Source organism: Sarcophilus harrisii, chromosome 1 (assembly GCF_902635505.1).
Source record: "Sarcophilus harrisii chromosome 1, mSarHar1.11, whole genome shotgun sequence".
Classification (NCBI taxonomy): Eukaryota; Metazoa; Chordata; class Mammalia; order Dasyuromorphia; family Dasyuridae; genus Sarcophilus; species Sarcophilus harrisii.
The window spans coordinates 120,160,039-120,183,659 of NC_045426.1; the positions used below are offsets into that span (position 1 = coordinate 120,160,039).

Here is a 23,621-nt window from a genome sequence, read left to right on the forward strand (position 1 = left end):
TTAGGATAGCAAGAAGCCCATAGGGATAACTCCTCTATGCTCTTTGCAAGTCGTTCCTTACCTTGCAAACAGGTTACCTGATCTGCCTATACTTTGGCAAGCATAGTTCCAGCTCTGCTTCTTCCTGTCACTCCTTTTTAAAGGAGACTTCTAAGGGATGAGAAGTGGCTTTGGAGTTTCCAGTTTAATATTCAACCTGAATCTGGGGAGAGCTGGGTGAAGGTTAGTACTCCTCTGGCTAGTGCCTGTCTTGTTTATAAATATGTTTGCCATTATGAAGAGTAATTGGTGTGGTGAGGGTGGGAAGAGAATGGAAGCAATAAAATTAAAATAAAACTGTTAAGTTGAACTAAGATTTCAAATAGAGAAAAAAGGTAGGTCCAGACTTTACAAAGAGTAGTCAATTCTATCCTGAATGTTTCCAATATATAGCTCAATAGTATTGCTTACTATTAGTAACAAAAGTTTTAGCATATATCTTCCAATATGTATATACAATATTGTATATGTATAAGTATATAATTGTAAATTATATAATTCACCATTATACTAATAATTATTCACAGTATAAAACTTATAAGAAGCAATATGATCTTGTGCAGCAGTTCTCAAAATGTAGTCCAGGTACCCCTGGAAGTACTTGAAGTTAAAAATATTCTTAATACCTAGACACTTTAATTTCTAATATGTTAAGTATTGATAATTCTAATCCACATAAACAAAAGCTCTTTAAGGTATTTTTGATTTTTAAGAGTGTAAAGAGATCTTGAGTCCAAAAAATTGTAGAACTACTGGCCTAGTGGATTCAAATCCAGCCTCAGAGCCAGGAAGTCCTGGATTCACACCTGTACCACATGCTGGTACATATTTGTGACCTTGGGCAAGTAATTTAACTTCACTACATAGTTCCTTAATACTGGTGGGTGCAGAGAGGATGCCAATCTTGTTTGTTTGTCAGGAAGTTATATATAGCAATAAAATAAATTTAATTCCTATCCCTATAAAACTTAAACATACAAAGAGATTAAAAAAGGATGAGGTAAAGCAAAATAATCTTTGATACTGGAATAAATAAGGAGCCATTGGAAAGACATGATCAGATTTATACTTTAAGAATATCAATTTGGCAGCTATGTAAAGCAAAACTTCTTAAACTTTTTCTATTCACTATCCCTTTTTGCTTGAGAAATTTTTATGTGATCCTAGGTATATAAGCACATAGAAGAAGTATACAAATTAAACAATTTCATTCTATATTAATTTATACAAGTTTGCTCAGGTGGCTCTGAAACTGTCTCATCGTCTTTTGCTACATAATAGTATTCTACCATATTCATATACCATAATTTGTCTAGCCGTCCTCCAACTGATGATAAATCATAATATCATGACCCCTACATTTAGGTACAAGACTCCTTATGGGGTTGTTAACCACAATTTAAAAAGCTAGGGTGTAGAGGATGGATTGCAATGAAAAGAAATTTTAGCAAGGGAACCAATTAGAAAGTTGTTGTCATTAGCCCTGGCAAAGATGGTAAGGGCCCAAATGAAGGTGTGTGGTGGCTATGTGTAGTAAGGATGGCTATAAGAAAGATGGTGCTAGAAATGACACATTTTGATAAACTGATTTGATATGTGGGGTAAGGAAGAATAAATAGTTAAGAATGATACAAAATTTGAAAACCTGAGTAACTAGAAAGATGCTGTTGGTATCCTTATAAAAAGAGGGAAGTAGATTGGATGAGGGAAGGGTAACAGACAATATGAGATCTGAAATGATGATCATAGTCCATCCGTGACTGTTAATAGTGAGTGACTCACTTGGTTTCATCCAAATCAAAAGTTAAGGGAGTGGAGAGAGTATGATGGGGGATGGGAAGGAGGGGTTCTTCCTCACTGACCACTACTTTAAAGCTCAGAGCCTGCCAGTGGAGGGGTCCCTGAAGCAGTCATGATGTGAGCTAGTGGCCAGTATATAGGAATACTGTAAACAGATGAGATATTTTGCCTGCAGCAAAGGAGCTGTAGATCCAGAAATAGAAGGAACTAAAGGTGAGAAGTATTGAGATGCAAGGTAGAACCAAGTAGAGGAGTTGTGAGTGATAATAGAAGAGAGAGTGGTTCTCATGTTGGACACAAGCCCATTCTAGGCTATGAAGGTGATTATTTTCTCATACTCCCCCATTTCAATAGTTGATTATATGCTTCTGGGATCATGCTTTAGTCTCCACTTTGGAAACCACTATTACAGCTATTAATACCTCCATACTAGAGTTTAGATCTTAAGATAAGGCGCCTGATTGTTACAGTTCCCTCACCTTCAGTGCCTTGGCTGTCATCCTAGAGGGTAGCTGGACTTGGCAACCAGGTTCCCCTTACATTTAACAAAAACCTAGGAGGAAGAAAATCTCAGCTTGACTTTACCCCAAATATAGATACGTTAAAAAAAATGTACACTGACCATGTTCAAGACTCTTTCCAGAGAAAGCCAGATAATTCTTGTCCTAGCATCAAGCCTAGGAAAATTGCTGGAGTTCTTTCAGAAAGTCTTTAAAATAAATTTAAAATCAAACTTAGTCCATCATTAGTCAGCACACTTCAATTTTAACTAAATATTTTTTATAGGAAAATACTTTCTTGAATTTGATATTAGTCATGATTCATCACTGCCTGAGATTAGGAGGTTCTGTGGAAGGGAAGGGAAGAAAAGAGATGTTAGCTCTATTTTCAGAAGGCAAACATTTTAAAATAGAAAATGATTTTTAAAATATTTTTTCAGATGTAATTCCCAGATAACATCAGAAATCTGAAAAAATAACCTGGTTCTTCATCAAAGCTAACTGAAGCCATTATTTATAATACCATTGGACTAAGTTAACAATCTCCAATTCAAAAGGTCAGTCTCATAGGTTTGTAAAGTATTAGAGCTGGAAGGGACCTTAGGGATTCTCTGATCAATTCCTCTTGTATCATAGTCATGAATGTGTATAGAATATTTTATGTTAAAGAATTAATTACCTGGTGGCCAGCTTCTAAATAAACCTCTTCAAACTTAGCTGGACGGATGTTCAGTTAGTGTGTGACATGGAGATGATACCCAAAACCACTTTAGTTTTGTAGACCAGCTGGGGCTTTCATTCTGTTGAAATAACCAGACTTCCAGAATTCAGGTCATTCATGACTAATGTAGGAATTTGTTTTGCCAGACTATACATATTTGTAATGGATTTTGTTTTTCTTACCTTCTCAATGGATGTGGAAGGGAGAGGAAGAAAAGAGAGAATTCAGACTGAAAATTCAATTCGATTCAATTTTTAAAAAAGAATTCAGATCATTTCCATGCCACGACAAAATAGCAGAATAGGATTTTTGTAGGCATGACAAAATTTGAAACAGATAAAACTACAAACTAGTGTCTGGGTCTCTAAAGCTCTCTCTAACTTCCTGCAGTGACAAGTGGCAAAGAAGGAACAAAAGATATTAAGAATCAGTTTTTAATCATTCATAAGTATTAATTCAACTTGTAATGTAAAATTCTTATCCAAATGACCAGTTGAGTTGCTATATTATTGGAGGAACTAAGCCACGTCCACATTGACATTCTCATTATAAATTTCAAATACATTATATAAAAATGAAAGAATGTCTCATAGTTATTTTTTCCTCAGAAGATAAATATAAGAATTGATGAAGCTGGTTTCATTTTGCACCCAAATCATGACCTTCATGAAGCATTAAATGATAATTAATGATAAATTCAACAAAGAACCTGATGAGAACCTCCAAACCAAGTCAACATATACATTAATATTTGGTGACATCAGTGTGAAGAAGGGCAAAAGTAGAAAATGTAAAAAATATATTGGAAAATATGGTTTGAAATTAAGAAATGAAAGAGAATTATTGATAACTCAGAAATCACCATCTGTAGATATGAATACATATGTCTGTATGTACTGGATGCTTCTTTAACAAGGGAATTAGAACCATTTTCTACTTGATATAGTTTTAAAAAGATTTTCAAATCATTCACAATCATGTTGAAAGTTACTCCTAATCAAGCACTAATAAAAATGCAAACTAAAATGATTCTGAGGTTTCATCTTACATCTTAACAAATTAGCAATGATGTCAAAAGACAATTAGTCATTATTGGACACTACTATACTCTTAGAGCTGTGAAGGAGGCCCAACCATTTTGGAAAGTAGGTTGAATTATGTGAAAAAAGTCATTAAATTATTCATATCCTTTATCCCAGAGTTCCTTCTTGTTGTTCAGTCATTTTTAATCATGTCCAACTTTTCATGACCCCATTTGGGATTTTCTTGGCAAAGATACTGAAGTGGTTTGCCACTTATTTTACAGATGAGGAAACAGAAGCAAATGGGATTAAGTGACTTGCCCAGGATCACATAGCATTAAGTGCCTGAGGTTGGATTTTACATCTTCCTGACTCTAAGTATGGCACTCTATCCACCCTGCCACCTCGTTGCCCCAGAGCTCCTGCTACTAGATCTATATCCTGCAAGGAAGTAAAAAATAGAAAAGATACACACATACACACACACACACACACACACACACACACACACACACACACATATACAATATTCAGAATAGCACTTCTGTGGTAAGGAAAAAAGTGGGCTGAACAAATTGTAGTATGTTAAATGTAACAAAAATATTATTTTGCTATAAAACTGAATTGAGGAATTCAAAATAACATGGAATTCACATGAACCGATACAGAAATGAAGTAAGCAGAATCAAAAGAACAGAACATATGATGACTGCAGTAATGTAAATTAAAAGGACACTAAAACAAAGTCAAATGCTGAGTAATTATTATACCCAATCTTTGCTTCCTGAAAAGAGATGACGGAAGTATCTCCTTCCTTTTAGTATAGAAGTGGAGGCCTGCAGATGCACAATGTTTAATACATTGGCAGTCATAATTCTTATATCTGATTTTGCTTAACTGGAATTGTTTTGTTCCCTGAAATAACTCATCTTGTATATCCAGAAATAACTGATGATAAAACTAAATTGATATTTTTAAGTTGGAAGGTACTATAAATCTGAAAAGTGCACACACACACACACACACACACACACACACCCCAGCCAAAACTCTGAATTGACATTTTACCAGACAGGAAATGACAAGTTACTTTTATGAAGGCCATTTAAGAAACAATCTGGAGTCAGATCAATGATTAAAACAAAGAAGAGAAAGATTTGGCAGTCTGTTGCCTCTAAAAAATAAGAAATGGATAAAAGTAAAATCACTGTTTTTCCTTATGACTATTACTTAGAGGTTTAACCAATACCTTTGGTTGGGAGGAAGGGGAGAATAGGAGAAAAATAATTTTATAAAACAGAATAAAAAATGAAGAGAATAACAAGCCTTCAGAAAACTTGGCTTGAGACCCAATTAAATCAAATAATTCTAAGAACATTTGCAGATAAAGCTAGAAGGAAGAAAACAAATGTAAGATGGAACCAATCTTCCAGAAATTCAATAGTGATTTGTTCTCATCGTCTGGGAGAGCACAACCATAATATTTGGATGCAACCACCTTGGTGTCTCTCTAAGTCCTGAGATGGTAGAGATAATAAAAATATCACTAAGAAAATGAGGAATTAGAAATGACATCTTAGAAAATTAAATCAGGAATTGTGGCCAAACCTGATTAAATAACTTATCCAATAAGAAATCCACTCTAGAAGCAACTTATTTTTAAAGATACTTGGGGATTTTTTCTTAATGGTAAAGGAGAAAATTCTGAAAGAATGGAAAAGGTCATAGACAATTTAATTTTTCAAAACAGTGATGGAGAAGGCGTTGTTGACTACCAACTCATATACTTATTTTCTAATCTCTAAGACTCATATAAAAATCGTCCATTTATGCATCAAGGTTATCCTTGATGGAAAATATTAAGAGGGAATAGGCATGCTATACAGCTGATGATTCTTAGTAGATTACATCATCAGTCATACAAATGATTTGAGTATAAAGAATATACGACTCCACTTTGTATATTTTTTGTTTGCAAAAAACATTTGACCGAGTAGGGGGAAAATGTACCCTTAAAGACTCTCCCACAAGATATCCTGTGCATATGTTAAGATCATTCAAGGGGGCAGTTAGGTGGCTCATGGATAGAGCACCAGCCCTGAAATCAGGAGGACCTGAGTTCAAATGTGACCTCAAACACTTAGCACTTCCTAGCTGTGTGATCCTGGGCAAGTCATTTAACCCCAATTGCCTCAACCCAAAAAAAAAAAAAAAGAAAGAAATAGTAAAGATCATTCAAGATTCCTTGATAGCTATAATCACAAAGAAAATTTTTATTCAATTGTTCTTTGTTGATATCAAGTGATTATCAAAATAGATCTGTTCTGTACAAAGGTGTTTACCAGTGCCAGGAAAGATGTCCTGTTCAAAGCCCAAATAGGAGAGAAAATCCCTGTAGATAGTGAGGTGGTCCATATGCTTCTGCTTGAAGATTACATTGTGCAGATTGCATTGAACCCCAGAATTCTACAGGGCCTCCATGGGATCCAGGGTTACCCTAAAAATTTTTTTCCACATAGGAAATACATATTGCTTAGATTTGTAATGTTAGATGAGTAACTCTTTGCAGTAAATAGAGACAATGAGCAGGGCCTATAATTGAATAGGAGAATGAAAGTAGAATGTAAGCCTATCTAGGGCAGAAATTGTTTTACATTTTATCTGTATATTCCCCATTGCTAACCAGCACTGTACCTTAATTGTAGTAAGCACTTAAATTCATGTTGAATAAATGGGGAAATGCTAGATCACGTTTGGGAAATTGCACAATGCAATTTGCAGAACAGGCTGCTCCCTGCTGCCAAAGAATGCATTTTAAACAGTATTGCCTCAGTGATGACATATGGTGATACTTTAAAGAATAAACTCTAATATCAGTAATCAAAGTTATACTTCACCTAAAAGACAACATAAAACCATTTAATTGGTGTTACTATCTTGAAGTACATTACCAGTGGTGACTTACAAGCAAGTAGAGTCAGAAACAATAAAAGTATGTGTAACCAAGTTATTATGTATGGAGAGCATCAGATGGATAGTCTAAATATTGTACTGGTGCCTATGAAATATTAAAAAATTTAGCACTGGGTAGATCTCTTATGAAGGACTTATGAAAGAACACAGAAAAGAATTGTACAGTGTAGGAAGACATAGATGACTTGCTATCCATATCTATTGAGATCCACATATGAACTCTTGGAGACATCAAAATAAACATGTTAGGATAGATAGCACGGCACAATGGAAGAAATAAGCTGTCAGGAAGACCTGAATTCAGATCCTATCTCTGAAACTTATTAGCTGAATAACCGTCCTGGTTTTTGTTATCTCTAAAATGAGAATGATACTGGTATACATAACTCAGGGTTGTTTTAAGTCCCAATGAGATAAAGTCTATAAATCACTTAGCGGACATTTATATAGAACTCAGAATTTTGCTAATAATTGGAAAATATTAACCTGTGGCAAAAATAGATTAAAAATTCATTTTAGAAGTGCTAAGTTTCAGATATTGATGGAGATATCTAGAAAGCATTCAGACATAGAGAACCTAAATTGAGGGTAGTGGTCAGTCTGAATATATACATTTGAGAGTCATCTGCTTCAAGATCAGAATTTAAGCCATACAAATAGATGCCTGAGGACAGAGTTTTGAGTGATATCTTTACTTACTAGGCAAGAAGAAAGGACCAGTGACAGAAGAAATAATCAGAGGAAAGAAGAGATCTAGGAAGGCACAATGTCACAATTCCAAAGAAGAGATTAATTAAGATAGATTCCAAAAATAAATAAGCAAAAGACTCAATAGTCTCATATTCCAAAAGGGTTAAGGAGTATGAGGATGGATAAGGGACTATGGGATTTGGTAATTAAAAGAAGCTACTGGTGACTTGGAAGATCACAGCTTCAGCTGAGTGGTGGGAAAAGAAACCAGGTTACTATGGGTTAAGGAAAGAGTAGTGATAATTGTCTGAAATCTACTTGCAACTAACCTTTTAAAGATAAAAGCTTTATTTTCTGCGCACAGAATGTAAGCCTACCTAGGACAGAAATTGTTTTACATTTTATCTGTGTATTTCCCATTGCTAATTAGCACTGTACTTTAATTGTAATAAGCACTTAAATTTATGTTGAATAAATGGGGAAGCAAAGCTTAACTGTCTTATCATTTTATAATTGAGCACGCTATATTCGGCAACACATTTATAGTTTGGGAACTGATACTGATAATCTCCTTATTTTCATGTTTTATTTTACTCCTATAGCTCCTTCCAACTCTAAAAGATGTGATTCTATAATACCCAAGCTAATTATTCATAGAAGTAGAACTCATGAATGGAATGAAAAAGGAACTAACTCCCCACCAAGTGAGAAGTTAAACAATGATCATTTGATCAATTCAAGATCAATTCAAGCTTCCAAAGTTCCATACACTTTCAGGTTCCACATCTAGATATTAAGTACTCAGCTGGTTGAAAGCTAAATAATTTACTCCCCCAACACCAAATCAAGCACAGGTGTTTTCTTTGGTTTTCCTCACTTACCTATAAAGGAGACTATGGCAACCTTTTTGTTACAAGTTGTTCCTAGCACTTTTAAGGACATTCTTTCATAAAAATGAGAGGTAATGTGGGATAGTTGATAGAGAACTAGACTTGAAGTCAGGAAGATCTAAGTTTTAAATCCTTCTGTGAAATACTGACTTATAACTCTTATTGAGCTGTTTAATCCTTCTGTGTTATAAGCAACTCTTATAACACAGTTCAGAGTAAAACTCTGAAGTTGATTGGAATTAGTAAAGGGAGTTTCCTCATTTGAAAATTCTTTACACCAATGAAATCATAGATCTAATTCCTATTTATTCTTGAATATACTGGCTTAATACCATATGACTTAATAGTTATCTTTATTCTTTAAGATTGATGATGTTTAAGATCTCATTTTAAAGCTATCTTTATTTTTTGAATGTTTTTAAACTTCTAACTCATATTTAAATAAACTCTATTTTCAGGACTTTTAAAAAATTACCTTCAAATATGTGGGCTTTACAGTAGAGCAAATAGAAAGAAAATCTCTAAAATGGGTGGAGTTTCAGTGCCATTGTTTTCTCTTCTCTAGGTGCAAGAAGACTGTAGCCATTCCCTCTACTACTACTGCCTTTGTGGAACTTAGTTCTGAATCATGGATGCCCCAGAGTACAACCGCTTCGTGGATACAGAGAAGATGGAAGCTATGATCCCGGACCAAGGACCCAAAGAGATGATAAGCACAGACTTCCAGGAGATAAAACAGTTGGCACGCCAAGGCTACTGGGCCCGAAGCTACACTCTTAGGGGGAAGGTTTACCAAAAGCTGATCGAGGACATTCCATGTCGAACAGTCACACCAGATGCCAGTGTGTACAGTGATATTGTAGGAAAGATTGTGGGCAAACGCAGCAACACCAACCTCCCTCTGCCTGAGTTTGTGGACAATAGTCTGGTCCCAAGCTACTGCCTAAATCCACAGGGAGAAGAAGCCGTTCGAAAGATCCTCCTGTGTATTGCTAACCAGTTCCCCGACATTTCCTTTTGTCCAACACTGCCGGCCATTGTCGCCCTTCTCCTGCATTATAGCATTGATGAAGCAGAGTGTTTTGAGAAAACTTGTCATATCTTGGCTTGCAATGACCCCAACAAGAGGTTTATTGACCAGAGTTTCCTCGCTTTTGAGTCTTCTTGTATGACATTTGGGGACCTTGTTAACAAATACTGTCAGACAGCCCACAGATTGGTGGTAGAGTCATCAGAGGATGTATTACAGGTCTATTGTGACTGGCATAAGTGGCTCTTTGGGGATCTGCCACTCAATTACTTTGCTCGAGTCTTTGATGTATTCCTGGTTGAGGGTTACAAGGTACTCTACAGAGTTGCTTTGGCAATTCTTAAGTTCTATTGCAAGGTAAAAGCCACACAACCCCTGGGATCAGAAAATGTGAAGCAGGATATCCGTATGTTTGTTAGAGACATTGATAAGACAACATCCCCTGAGAAGCTGTTGGACAAATCCTTTGCCATCCGTCTCTTCTCCAGGAAGGAGATCCAGCTCTTGCATATGGCCAATGAGACAGCTCTGAAGCAGAAAGGCATCACTGTCAAGAATCAGAGGTGAGGTAGTTGATTTGGCTCTCAGGCCACACTCAGCGCTCAGGGAAGCCTTTCTCATCTTCTCCCTTTTCCTCTCAGATAAAAGTAGGTTGACATTTTGGGGAGTGTGACCCCGTGTTTGTGTACTGGACACAGGAAGCTTGAGCTTGTAAGAGGAATAAGCATGCACAAAATTATTTTATGTGTGCCTCTGGGCTAGGAGTTAGTGTCCTCTTAAAAAGCCTGAAGACTATTGGGTATTTTCCCGTTCAGTTCCAAGGCTCTTTTAAATAAAAATCACTAGAGTTTATAATTTTTACAAAGGTGATGAACCGAAGGTCGTATAGCCTATCTGTGAGAGGAAGGTGGGGGTGGGGCAAAAGGCGGCTGTGGACAACCTTTGGCCTATACCATCTGTCTGGGAACTTGAAGTTAATCTGGCTGGAGAGATGGGACAAGTTTCTAGGGGAAAGTCCAAAGTACCTTCAGTCATTCCTCACAGACTGTGAACTGCCTTTCAGACTACTCAGAAACTACTCCAGTGGCTAGAGTGCATTAATGAATGGCCTTCAAACACTCTGGAGTGCCATTACATATTCCATGTTGTTTCTTAACCAAACCATGCTCCTCTCTGGAGAACAGTCCCAGAAAGATACTGGCTGGAAAGTCAGTATTGCTCCTGTGCTTGTAGATATCCTCAGATTAAACACTGTGGGGGGCCATCCTTATAAATATATGACTATGAAAATATATATGTTCAAGAAGTAATATGTTTACAGCTTTTTCTTTAGGCCTATACAAGAGCTTACTGTGATTTAGGAACTTATTGTTAATCTTTTCCTATCTGTCTCATTTTTTCTTTAATTCCATGTCCACTGCCTCTTCCTGTTTTTTAGTGTTTCATCTTCTCAAAGGTAGGTTTGAAATGGAATCTTCCTGCTTCTCTTGTCTGTCTGTTCTCTGTCAATCCTTGGTCTTTGCCTCTCTCATGCTATTTGTCAACTGTCTGTGTGTGTCTGTGGGTATGTCTATCCCATGCTTGGCTGACTCTACATACCCTGCTTCACCGTGCTATCTGCCTGTTTGGGCTTGGCTGACTCTGGGACCTTACCTTATTAATGTGTCTGTCTGTCTGTCTGATCTGTGCTTGCCTGGCTCTTGGCCCTGCCTTGCTGGTGTGGGGACTGGTTCATGGGAGTTGGGGAGAGCAGTCCAGGGAACCAGTAAATATGGTCTAAAAGGTGAAAACTTCAACAAGCAAGGGTCACCTTGATGCCCCCAGTTCTGCTTTGTGTAAAATGAAAACATTCCAGGCCTGTGGGTGAGGGCATATGAAGCAACAGAGACAAAATGGGCAGGCCTCTGGGAAAGAATGAGCCATTCCAGGGAAATGTGGCTTTTCTTCAGGATCTTTGGAAATATCAGAGCACTCTTTCCCCTGCTCTGAGGTTACATGTGACCTCAAATTCCTGTCTCCAAAGCACCAAAAAATGTACTGACTGTGAAAACAATACAAACTTTGATGCCAAAAGCATAAATCCAAATGAGAACCTTTTTTTGAAATGTTGATCCTTATTAATGGGGAAGGAAAGAAGGGAGCCTCTAACTAGTTCCATAAGTAAGCCTAGGCTGTCAACAGCATGGTCATACATTGTGAGTGACAGGTATCATTGCCACAGTTCTCTGGCCTGGAGTAGAATGTTAGGGAAAGTTTTGTGGAGCAAAGAATGTGAATTGATATGGGAGTTAGAGAGAAGCACCACTTATTTTCCTTTTTGGATTAGCAAGTTCTTGATGTAGCCTACAGTGCCAATGGTGCAAAGGATTAAGTGATTTTGTAGACTGGTTAAATATATCAGGCCAAAGGCAGATTGTGACCAGTATGGGTGAGTGAGGGTGAGTCCCGGATCCAGCTGGGCTGAAAACATTCTCCAAAACAAAGATGGAGCAGTTGGAGCTGGGCTCTGCGTGCCTTTTTTTTAAAACATCTTTGACTTTCAATGTTCCCTTTCTCTGTGAGGCAAATTCAGCATTCTGGGTTGTGAAGGAGAATAAAAGCGGGTACAGTCCCAGAGGTCTCAGGTAAAAGACACAACAGAATGAGGAGAAAATCTAGGTTCTGATTGTTTTTCCATTGGGATTGCATTGGGTGTAGGGACAGGAATGGAGGCAAAGAGATGTAAGACTTTTGCTAGTATTAAGAAACTTGAGGATCTTCCCTACTACCTAATTAGGTAGTCCTCTCTTTCCTCTTTCCCTCACCTTTATTCTCTTTGCCCTCTTTTCCCCTTATATTTTGCATATCTGTAGTCTGAGGTTCTTTACCTATCCTACTACTGAGCCTATTCACTCAGGGGATTCACTTTCCGAGCCATAGAAATGAGTATTCATGGAGATGACTTGGTCTTCCCTGAACTGATAGAGTTGTTGGGGTCATTTGTCTGATCAGTCAATGCTTACTAAAGTTTTGTTGATTCTTGAATGAATGGAAAAGTAAGGTTCATCTCTTCATTTTTCACTTTAAAGCTGTCAGAGCAGCAGGGGCCACCTTGGAGAGGGTCCTAGAGGGGAAGAATTTCAAGTCTGGGAATTCAGGCATGTGGAAAGTTCTTCAGATTGGTTTCCAAGTGGCAACTACAGCTGTAGTCTTGAAGAAGCAGTTCATTTTCAAAGAAATCTGAGATGTGTGCGCGTGGGAAGTCTTGCTTTGTCCCTGAACACAATGGCATGGAGTAGCAGGGGCGGGGGGAGGGGGGGGGGGGAGGTTAACTTAAGTTTGAAGGTCTTAATTCAATTCAACAAATATTTGTCAGTGCCTTATTAGGAACCAGATACTATACAGAGTATTTGAAATAAGAGTAAAAAAAAAAAAAAAAAAGACCTTTATAATCCCTGCTTTCAAGGAACTTAATTCTACTAATAGTTTAGACTCTTCTACGTTCGCATATAGCTACCATATGAACAGGAAGAATAGGTTCAGTTCTTGAAATCAGAGAAACAGAGGAACTGGCCTTGATAACAAATATGTGACTTGACAGAACTCTTTCTTACCTTGAAAGCTTAAAGGAAAGAGGGACTCTGTCTTGTATATAGACTGGAATCTTTCACAAGTTAAGGGAATGGTGTCTCTGGTAACTTTGGAATTGATGCTAGCTACAACACTGTCCCCTACTTTTCTCCCACCTCTTTCTTCACATCCAGACTGGGAACTCCCACAGTGGGAGTCTCATCCAAGCCTGCTTCCAAAATGCCATTCTTCTTCCCTAGTTTGGCTGCCCCCGCAGCTTCCTGCTGTGTGGCCACCTTGGTATTCTAAACTTATCTCCCACCTCCCCCAGGCAGTTCGTGCACTTGGCTGTAAATGCGGAGAATTTCCAGTCAGACATTGTCTCAGTGAAGGAGATGCGAGACATTTGGTCGTGGCTCCCCGAACGATTTGCTCTCTGCCAGCCTCTGTTGATTTTCTCCACTATGCAGCATGGATACAGCTTGACAAGGTAACCCTAACCAGCCTTGCCCTGCCTGGGCAGGATCCCGGGATAAGGATCTGAATGATTCCTCTCTCATTCAGCTTAAGCATGGAAAGGGAAATAATGGAGAGCAAGGTGGGGCCCTGGCCTTGACCCCTCCATACTTCTCTAGTCAAACTAAGTAATAATTGGGCTACTGAAAGGGGTGGAACTCGTTTCCTTGCTGCCTGGGCTAACTGTAGGGTCAGCGCCACTGCTTGGCCTTCCCAAAGTAGAGACACCACAATGGGAATCATAAATGCTCTTGGGAAGGAGATACCAACATTCTGCCTTGATAACGCCCCGGGCAGCACCTGCCAGCCCCAGCTCAGACCCTGAGCAGCCTGAACCACATTGGTTAGTCCTTTTCAACCACTGCAGAAGAGCCCGGGCCTGGCCGGACCTCCAAGAAGGGTGGAAGGGAGACAGAGTTGGCACCCGATTGGTCCGCAACTGTTTTCTTTCTTCCCTTCAGTGTAATGTTTCCCCCCACATACATGCTGGTTCCTCAAGCAAAGTGAACATTTTCCTTAGGGAAGGACTCTTGTGTCCCCTATGACACCTACTTAGTTCTGTCTACAGTAGAACTTGACCTGAGCTGTGTGTGTTTTTGCAGAGCTGTTAATCTGCCATGTGGTATGTCTCAGCCACTTTGACCTGAAGTGGGAGAGAAAGCCTGCTTAGCTGCTTTTTTTACCCGCTGTGGTCCCCTTCTTCCCCCCAATAACTAGAGATAGCCTGCCTTCTTTATCTCCAGTTCATCATGGGCATCACCACACTTAACTCCCACTAATTTATCATTTCTGCCTGCAGGCTTTATTACCACTGTGATGGACATGAGCCAACTCTACTTCTCCTTAAGACAAAAACGAAAGAGGTAAGGCTAGAGACCCAAGCCTTTGGATACATTACTGTTGACATTTCTAAATTTAGCTCCTTGTGATCTTATTATGGATCTGAATGATAAGAGGGGATTGGGAGAAGTAGGGAGTGCTGAGCTTAGGGTGGAGTGCCTGGGTGAAAGGGAGTATACATGTAGGGGGATGTTTCAGAGTAGGAGCTCCAGTTTAGGAAAAAGAAAATATTTGTGGAATATCTTTTCCAAATCCCAAATTTGTAAAACTTAACCAAAGAGACAAATTTTAATGTTAGTATTTCAAATGTTTTGATGGGTGGACTTGGAAATTAGGTGGGAGGTGGAAGATGTTCTTTGGCAGGAAGGCCTTTTAGGTGTCCTAAAATCACATTCTAAAAACATATTTTGATTAGGGATTCTCTTTGGCTTGAGGGATATTAGACTCAAGGGATTCTGGGGCAGAGAGAAAGTATTCTATCCTTGTCATTGTAGGACCTTGACCATTGGGATCTGAAGAATATTGAGCCTTTGTCAATAATATCTTTTATATTTTATGTTAAGTTGGGAGCAGGTACCTGAAGCTTCTGTCTCTGCCTCCTTCCATTTTAGAGATCTCCAAGAAACAGCCATGTTTAGGGACTGGGAAGAGAATCTAGGCACTTATACCATGAGGGAAAATGGGAGCTCAGACCCTTTGGGCAAAGTAGAAACAGATTCTTTAGGTCCCCTAATATTTATGAGCCTCTATCCTTTTACCTGAGGAATAACTAGTATGGGAATCATTGGGCTTTAATTGTTGGGTAGGCTGATGAGAGGGTTGGAGTTTCACATTCTCTCTTTTTTTAGGTTTGTGGTGCTTACCTGTCAACAGATTGGAGGGATCGAAATAAGTTTGGAGGCAAGCTGAGCTTCTTTGGAACTGGGGAGTGCTTTGTGTTTAGGGTGAGTGGATCAGAGTATGAAGGGGCAGGGCACCGAGGGCAAATAAGCATGAAACCTTTGGGGGGAGTTCATTCTCTTGGGCAACATCAGTCACAGAGGTGGATAGTGGATAGGCAACTGATAATGGGTCATGATTTGGGGGGCAGGAGCATTTTAGTCCTTTTTTGGCTTCCCTTATCCAGTCCCTGGCCCCCCATTGAAGCCTCAGACCTTTACTTTGATACTTCTGTTCCCTCATCTCCACAGCTGAAGCCAAAAGTGCAGCGATATGTGTGGGTAGTGATCAAACACCCAGAGCTGGCCAAGAGTTCATCCTCAGAACCCACAGCTTCAAGTCTGCAGCTTAAAGAACCAGACTCCACAGACCCCTCAAAACGACTCTCTCCTTTCTTGGCTGCTCGGCACTTCAATCTTCCTTCAAAAGCTGAATCCATGTTTATGGCTGGATCCAACGAGTGCATCATCATAGGTGATGTGCTGCCCTACCACGTTTCCCTGTCATTCCCACCTCGATTCCACCCCATATTTTCCCCTTCCTTCTATCTTTTCCCAATCTTGACCTTTTCCCTGCCATTCTCTCCTTTCCTCCCCCCAGCCATACAAAGCGTCTTAATCTGGGATATGGAGTACGAAGATTTTTAGGTCTTCCAGTAGTTGTGAACCTCAGTTCATCTAACCCAAACCCCTCAATTTACCATAAAGGAAAGAGATTAAATGATTTGCCCAGGGTTACCCAAGGTCTACCCAGGTTAATAAATGGCAAAGCAGGTTCTCTTCTATCTGTCCCTATACTTTCCTACTCCCACCCCCACCAGTTTTCCCAGCCTGGATTTCCTTCTAGATTCTCACCACTCCACAGGCTGATACTGTTTCCCTTTGTGGGTATCCCCAAAGCACTGGGCCTTGAGAAAGAGCTCAGGTCTAGGATTGTTCTGCTTTGGGGCTTCTGGTAGGCCTCCAGCAGTGTCAGCTGTCTATCCCCAGCCTTGAGCTCAGTTCCACTGCAGGGCAGGGAAGAATGAAGAGAAAGAAACCTTGCCTGGGTCTGGAGTGGTTGATAATGGTAGAAACAATACTTTTATATGGCAACAAGACACAATATAATCAATTGTGCCATAGACCATAAATGCTAGAAGTTCAGAGGAAGCTAGGAAAATCAGATTTGCTGTGAAAGACATGCTGACTTTTCAGGTGCCAATAAAACATTCAAATGAAGACTTACTGGTGGTTGGAAATGTGCTAAGGTTTAGATTGGTCTTTATGCACATCAACCCCAAAGTGATGGTGACAGTTTGAAGCCATATGGATAGGTTTGCCAAGTAAATAGTATAGCCAGCAGGTATTATCTAGCTATAGCTGCTGACCTTTTTATCTTTACAGGTGGTGGAGGTGGGCAGGCTTTATACATCGATGCAGACCTGAACCGAGGCCATACAGGACACTGTGAAACCTTTAACAATGAGCCTCTGTGCTCTGAAAACTTCCTCATCTCTTCCTTAGAGGTGTGGGGCTTCTGGAATGCTGGAGTACAAGAGTAGAGGCAGCCACATTCACTGGTCCCTACAAGAAAGACAAGGACATTCAGGGGCTGCCAGCACAGGAAGAAGGCTGCTCCAGGACTGACTCCCCTATTTTCAGGTCCTGAGCTCAGATAGAAGCACAGGGCTGGAGGATCCTGTAGGGATCTCTTTCCATCCCAGCTTTCTATGATGACTACTGACCCTTCTACAGTCAAGAGATCCTGACATCCCCCAGGGAATGGGTTAGTTTGAGCTAGAGCCTGTTACGGGGCTTAGATCATTTCTGGAGACACTCAAGCCTTGCGCCATCTGCTGAGAGACTTTGGTGAATCCCAGAGTCCTGTGTCCTCTTGGGTCAGAGCTCATAGATGGTGTTGGGGGACAGACAAAGAGGATGCTGGTGAATCAACCCCAGGGCCATGCCCAAGTCTTCCGGCTGTCCCTGAAGGATGAACTGCTGGAGTAGGGGGACAGAACCTTTGTTCTAAGGGTAATCCAAGGTGCAGATGAACAGAGACCCTTGCATGAATTCCTCCGCAGTTGCTCAGATGTAGCCTCTGGGGCTACGCTTTTCCTCTTAAATCATAGGCTCGAATGTGGATCTGCAGTTCTCCCAATAGGCATCTGATGTCTCTGGGTTCTGGAGAAGGCTGATCCAAGAGACGTTGGTCCTCAGTGGGGACGGAATTAACCCTGGATGTGGAATTAGCAGTGTCTACACAAACCCCTCATGTCCTCAGAGCTCTCGAACCCCCTTCGCCTTCCTCCCTTGCCTACTTATCTCAGTCCCTCTGTACCCTGCAAAAAAATCTCAATATGTGTGTATATGTCTCTTCCTTTAATACTGAATCTGGTTTTCTGTGCCTGGTGTTTTTCTGTCCTTTTTCTTCGGGCTTTGACTTCTCCTCTTCCTCAGGGAAGACTGGGATGAGGAAAGGGTGTTTTTGAGGCTACAAACCTCAGGTCCTAGAACCTGAAGAACAGGAATTCCATTGCCTCACCAGGGCTCATGCACCGTTCCCCGTTCACTCCTTGGGCTCTGGTGCCCCCATGTGGTGATTTTGCTTTTTGCTGTAATAATAGAGAAAAAAGGTGACCTCTGGTGACTGATATTTATCCATGGTTATGTAAAGGAAGGTCTGGTCTCCTTTGATTAGCTTTGTCCATGCTGTCTCGTGTTCGGGATTCCCCAAAGCCAGCAGAACAAAGCTATGGAAAAGGAAGACGTTGCAGGAATCCAACTTCAGGTAACAATTGCAAACCAGCATATGGCAGAGCCGTGCCAACTTCCCTCTGGATGTCTCCATCAAGAAGAGCCTTAGATGATTCTTCCCTGTCTTCCCATCTCCTCCTCCTCTGGCTCTTCTCTAGGAAGGGGCAAGGGACCGTGGCACGTAGTCTTACCCAGTCATATGTTAAAATCTTGATTAGAATCAGTTACTTATATATACTAGCAAGTAGCAGAGGACACCGGGGCAGCATGAGCTGCAGGGATGCCCTTGGAAACTGCCATATCTGAGGGGGTTCTTTTGCTTGCCTAGTTTCTTAGGGCTGGCCACCAACTACAACTCTGAAGTACTGATATTTTAACCCTTTATTTGCCAACACTTTATAACTAAGTTATGATATGCAGGGTTGTTTTTGTTTTTCTTTCCCCAGAGAACTAACTCTGTCTGATTTTTTTTTTTTTAAACCTTGAAGCTCCTAGTAACAGTTGGGAAAAGGAAGATTTGTAGAATGAAAGAAATCTTTACTGTCTTCACTTGGGGCCCTTAAGGAAATTGAGATCAGATTCAAAAGCTGAATCCAACTAAGGTTAGGTATGAGTGCCCTTTACAGAGAGGAGTTTGGCAGTTGAACATTTCATTTCAATTCAACATTAGGCTGCAAAGCATTGTTGTAGGCACTAAGAATAAAAAAAAATGAAATCATTTCTGATCTTATATACATAATACATAATCAACAAGCATTTATCAAGGTGCTTATTCTGTGCCAGGCACTAAGCTAAGGACTTGGGCATATAAAGAAAGTCAACACTGCCTTCAAGGAGCTCACACTCTAAGGGAGAGACCGCATGTAACTATGTAAGTACAAAATCTATTGTTGTTTGTCCTTTGTTCTCAAAGAGGACTGTGGCATCAGGGAACAATGCCATGACATGTAAGTGAATTGGGTGGAAGTGGGCAAGGTCACCCACCTCACTTTCCCCTCAGGAGCCAGATGTAGATTGGGAGGAGTGGGGATGGCCCTGTATGTAGGAGAGGCCTTGGCCTTTTTAAGCTAAGATCTTTCTCAGTTTGACTGAAGCAATGCCTAATTGGCAATTAAGTCAAGGTATAAAATGAGGCAGAGATTGGCCTCTTTTACCTAGTCCAAAAAAAAAAAAACAAGCTGGGAGGGAAAGACCCTCAGAGTTTCTGACCAAAACTGAAACAATTGCTATTCACATTTACTCAGAGCCAATCTGAGCCCAAATACCACCAAGTGGGGCTTGGCCTGGGATTTATTGTGGGTCAGTCAGTTAGGACTGAATATATGGAAGGTAATCTCAGAAGAAATTAGGGGTGAAGGAAACTAGGGCAGACCTCCTTCACAATTGGGATTTTAAAAAAAGTTAAAGAGGCAGAAAAAAGGATGAACATTTCAACAGAGAGCCCAAAGCTGAGTCAGAAGACAAAATATCTTGTACAAGAAACCACAAGACCGGTGTAATTGGATTGTGAAGTGTAAGAAGACTGTTAAGGTAGAAAGGGGCTGGGTTGTAAAGGACTTTTAATGATTAACAGAGAACTATATTTGATCCAGGTTGTAAAAGGGAGAGACTAGACACTGAATAAGGAGTAGAACATGAACAGACTTTCCTAGCTGCCCACTGCAGTCTGACTCACTGGAACACCCCTTGACTGACTCCCATTCTGCTGGAGATAAATACAGAGATGGGCCCACCTTTAATCTTGCCATCACCCATAATTGTACTACTTCCCATGCTCAAGGAATTCTGAAGTTCCCTATCATCTGTAATAATTCTATTTTTCCTTTACAACTCCAAAACTTGTTCATCTTTCCCATGATCTCCAGTCTTACCACCACTCCTGTATGGGCTACATTTTCTTCCCTTTCCTGTCTTGACCTCTTGGTGAACCAACTCTATACTTTCAAGTTTCTTGCATTTTTATTGAATCAAATATTTTGCTCTAGTAAATCTGACCCTTGAATTATTCCCAGCATCTGCTGCATGCTCTAATAGTACCGAATGAAACTGGAGAAAGTAAAACTGAACTCGTCCCGATTAGGTCCTATACAAAAAAGTATCTTCTCAATTGGACCTTCACTGAAGCAAGGCAGTCCTTTTATACCTTCCTAACTATCCCACTCATCCTAGCAATTTTTCCAGATGTTTTCATCCCTTTTCAAACTTCCTCCTAACCTCTCATCTGAGGTCATGTGAAAAAAAAAAACTCTCAAGAAATTCTTCCCCCCTCATCTTACATTACTCAGATGCCTTCTGCAACCATCTCCTTCACCCCTTTCAATAAAGAACTGACCACCTTGTCAAATTAAACCCTTCCATATACTCAAGTGATCCCATTCCATCCTTTTCCAGTAGATTGCCACCTCTAACATCTCTATTTTCTCGCTTATCTCTTAATCTAATCTCTTAATCTCTTCCAGCCCACTTGACTGCTGCTCTACTCCCAATATGCATACCTGTGTCTCCTCATCCTCAGGAAATCCTCACTTGATTTATTCATACCCACTAGTCATCCTTTATCTCCTCTCCCTTTCTGGGTTACATTCCTTGAAAAGTCTATAATCAAACTCCATTTCCTTTCCTCTCTCTTAAGTCTTGGCAACCTGGATTTTTGGAGTCTGATTTCAATCAATTGAAACTCCTCCCTCCAAAGTTATCAATGATCACTTATCAGATCTCATGGCCTCTTCTTGATCCTCACCCTTATCTATCTTTTTGCAGCCTCTGATACTTATCAATTACCCTTCACTCCTTGATACTTTAGTTTTTGTGACATTTCTCCTGGTTTTACCACTCTATTTCTTTGATGCCTTTGCTGGCTCTCTCCTGGGCCATCATCTCTCTATTCATTTGGTGAGTTCATCAGCTCCCATGGTTTCAACTATCATCTTCGTGCAGATCAACTTCCATTCCCACCCTTTCTCCTGACTTCCAGTCTAGTATCTCCAACTGAATATTGTATTTCTTGTACCAGCTGTTTAGCAGACATCTTAATAGGTCCAAATCAGTTATACTTTCTCCCAAACCCTCCCATCTTCCTGTATTACTGTGGAAGGGACCACCAGTCTCCTAGTCACTCAGGCTTACAATCTTAAGGGTCATCCAGGACTCACTCACATCCCCCTTATATCAAATTGGTTGCCAAGTCCCCCTATTTCTGCCTTTATAACATTTCTCATCTATGCCCCCCTCTCTCGTGTGATATCGCCACTATCCTGGTGCAGGTCTTCATCTCATATTTGCATTGTTGCAAATGGTATACTGTTAGGTCTGCTTGCCTCAAATATCTCCCACTCCAGTCTATATTCAATCCAGTTGTCAACCTGTTAACCTTCCTAAAGCACAGGCCAGATCATCTTCCTCTTTCCCCTATTCTATCAACTCCCTCATTTCCCCATCAACTCCAATAAAGTCCTGCTGGTCTTTTAAAGGTCTTCATAACCAGCACCTTTCCTGCCTTTCTAGTCTCCTTACACCTTACCTTCCCCAGCCCTGTACATACTCTGAGATGCAGTAACTGTTTCTTGCTCTCTTTTCTCATCTTCACCTCCTCATTTCCTTGACTTCCTCAGGATCTCAACTAAAGTCTCACTTCTGCAAAAATCCCTTCCCTGTCCTCATTGATCTTACTGATTCCTTAAATTATCTACAATTTACTCTATAAAGGTGTTCCAAAAGTTTTCAGCTAATAAAGCTTAAAACTGGGGGCAGCGAGATGGCATAGTGGCTAGAACACTGACTGTGGAGTCAGGAGGACCTGAATTCTAATCTTGCCTTAGACACAACATTTACTGTATGACCCTGGGCAAGTCACTAAACCCCAACTGCCCCCCCCCCCTCAAAAAAGGGGGGGAATGATTTAAAATTTGACCTGAGACTTTAGGGACACCAAGTATATTCTGACTGCACATAGCTCTTTATTTGTATGTTGTTATTAACTCTTGAGCAGGGGTCACCTTTTACCTATGTACTAAGCACAGTGCCTGGAACATTATAGATATATAATAAATGCTGTCTTATTGACTGATTTTAGGAAAATCACTACCAGCTAAGTGGAAAGGATAAATTGGAAAGGGGAAACATTTAAAGCAGGAAGAGCAACTAGAAAGCTATTACAATAATCCAGGTGAGAAGTGGCTGAACTGAAGTAGTGGCAAAGTGACCAGCAATAAGAGGATGTTTTGAAGAGGTAGAAATAAAAGTTTGGGAGCTGATTAATGAGGAAGACTGGAGAGTTGAAGATAATACCAAATTTGTGAATATAGGTGATTTAAGGATAAGACCCTTAACATCAATAGGAAAGTTTCAAAAGAAGTGTGAATTGAGGGGGAGAAAGATACTGAGTTCCATTTTGGAGCTGTTAAGTATGAAGTGATAGTAAGAACACTATTCAAAAGGTAAATTGGAAACAGGTATCTAGATATCCAGAGAAATGTCTGGGCTAGATATACAGAGATGGATATCAACCACATAGAGATGTTAATTTGAAATAGAAGTGGATTAGATAATCTAGAGAGAGTCAAGACTTGAGAAGTATTATATTGAATGATCTAGTTGAGGAGGTTTAGAATCATATATACCTTTCAATATGTCTAACGTGAATGTTTTTTCTTGACTATGACAAAAAGAAGATTTTTAGAGGGAGAAGAGAAGGGATAATAGAATTTTTTTAAAAGGAAAAAGCATTAATGAAGGATTTAAAGAAAATATACAGAAGAGATCAAAGAACTTGAAGGAAACAGAAAATTGAGATAGCTTTAGAACTAATATACCTAGTTGAATTTAAACTATTGGTAATGAGACTTAAGTTTCATTTTAGAATCTTTTTTTTCTTGTTTGTATATGAACATGTAATTTTTATATTTATCAAGTTCAAAATAACAACAAAAAATATTTTAAGAATACCATTTTTAGCTCTTTCTGGTAGATCTAGCTTTGAAGCCAGGAAGACCTCACTAGCTTCAAGTTCTTCCTCTGCTATATGGTGGCTGTGTCACCCTGAGCAAGTTACGTAGTATCTTAATGTTCTAGACAACTTTCTTTAAGACTAAATTGCAGTGACAAGAAAAGATAATGATAAATGTTGGTGGGGGTGTGGGAAAACGAGCACTAATGCATTGTTGAAGTTGTGAACTGATTCAGCCATTCTGGAAAGCAATTTGGAACTATGCCGACAGGACTGTAAAACTGTGCATCTAGCACAGTCTCGCTACTAGGTCTGAAGAGATCATAAAAAGGGGGAAAGGACCTACAGGTGCAAAAATGTTTGCAGCAGCTATTTTTGTAGTGGCATGGAATTGGAAGTTGAGTGGAGGCCCATTAATTGGGGAATGGC

At 39.8% G+C, this 23,621-nt stretch overlaps 1 protein-coding gene across 4 annotated transcripts in view; it reads left to right on the plus strand.

The window, feature by feature from the left end:
• TBC1D24 (TBC1 domain family member 24) overlaps nt 1-22,016 on the plus strand; it is a 44,647-nt gene extending 22,631 nt beyond the window's left edge. For 2 of the 4 annotated variants that reach the window (XM_031962397.1, XM_031962414.1), the window contains exons 2-8: nt 9,201-10,228; nt 11,104-11,121; nt 13,546-13,704; nt 14,530-14,593; nt 15,419-15,514; nt 15,761-15,983; nt 16,895-22,016. In XM_031962397.1, the coding sequence (XP_031818257.1) occupies nt 9,264-10,228; nt 11,104-11,121; nt 13,546-13,704; nt 14,530-14,593; nt 15,419-15,514; nt 15,761-15,983; nt 16,895-17,052 (1,683 nt within the window). In that variant the 5' untranslated portion in view covers nt 9,201-9,263 and the 3' untranslated portion in view covers nt 17,053-22,016. Of the gene's footprint in view, nt 1-2,779; nt 2,897-9,200; nt 10,229-11,103; nt 11,122-13,545; nt 13,705-14,529; nt 14,594-15,418; nt 15,515-15,760; nt 15,984-16,894 lie in introns of all 4 variants that reach the window. The other 2 variants (XM_031962404.1, XM_012543344.3) reach the window with 2 other exon arrangements.
• The last annotated feature ends 1,605 nt before the right edge of the window (nt 22,017-23,621 follow it).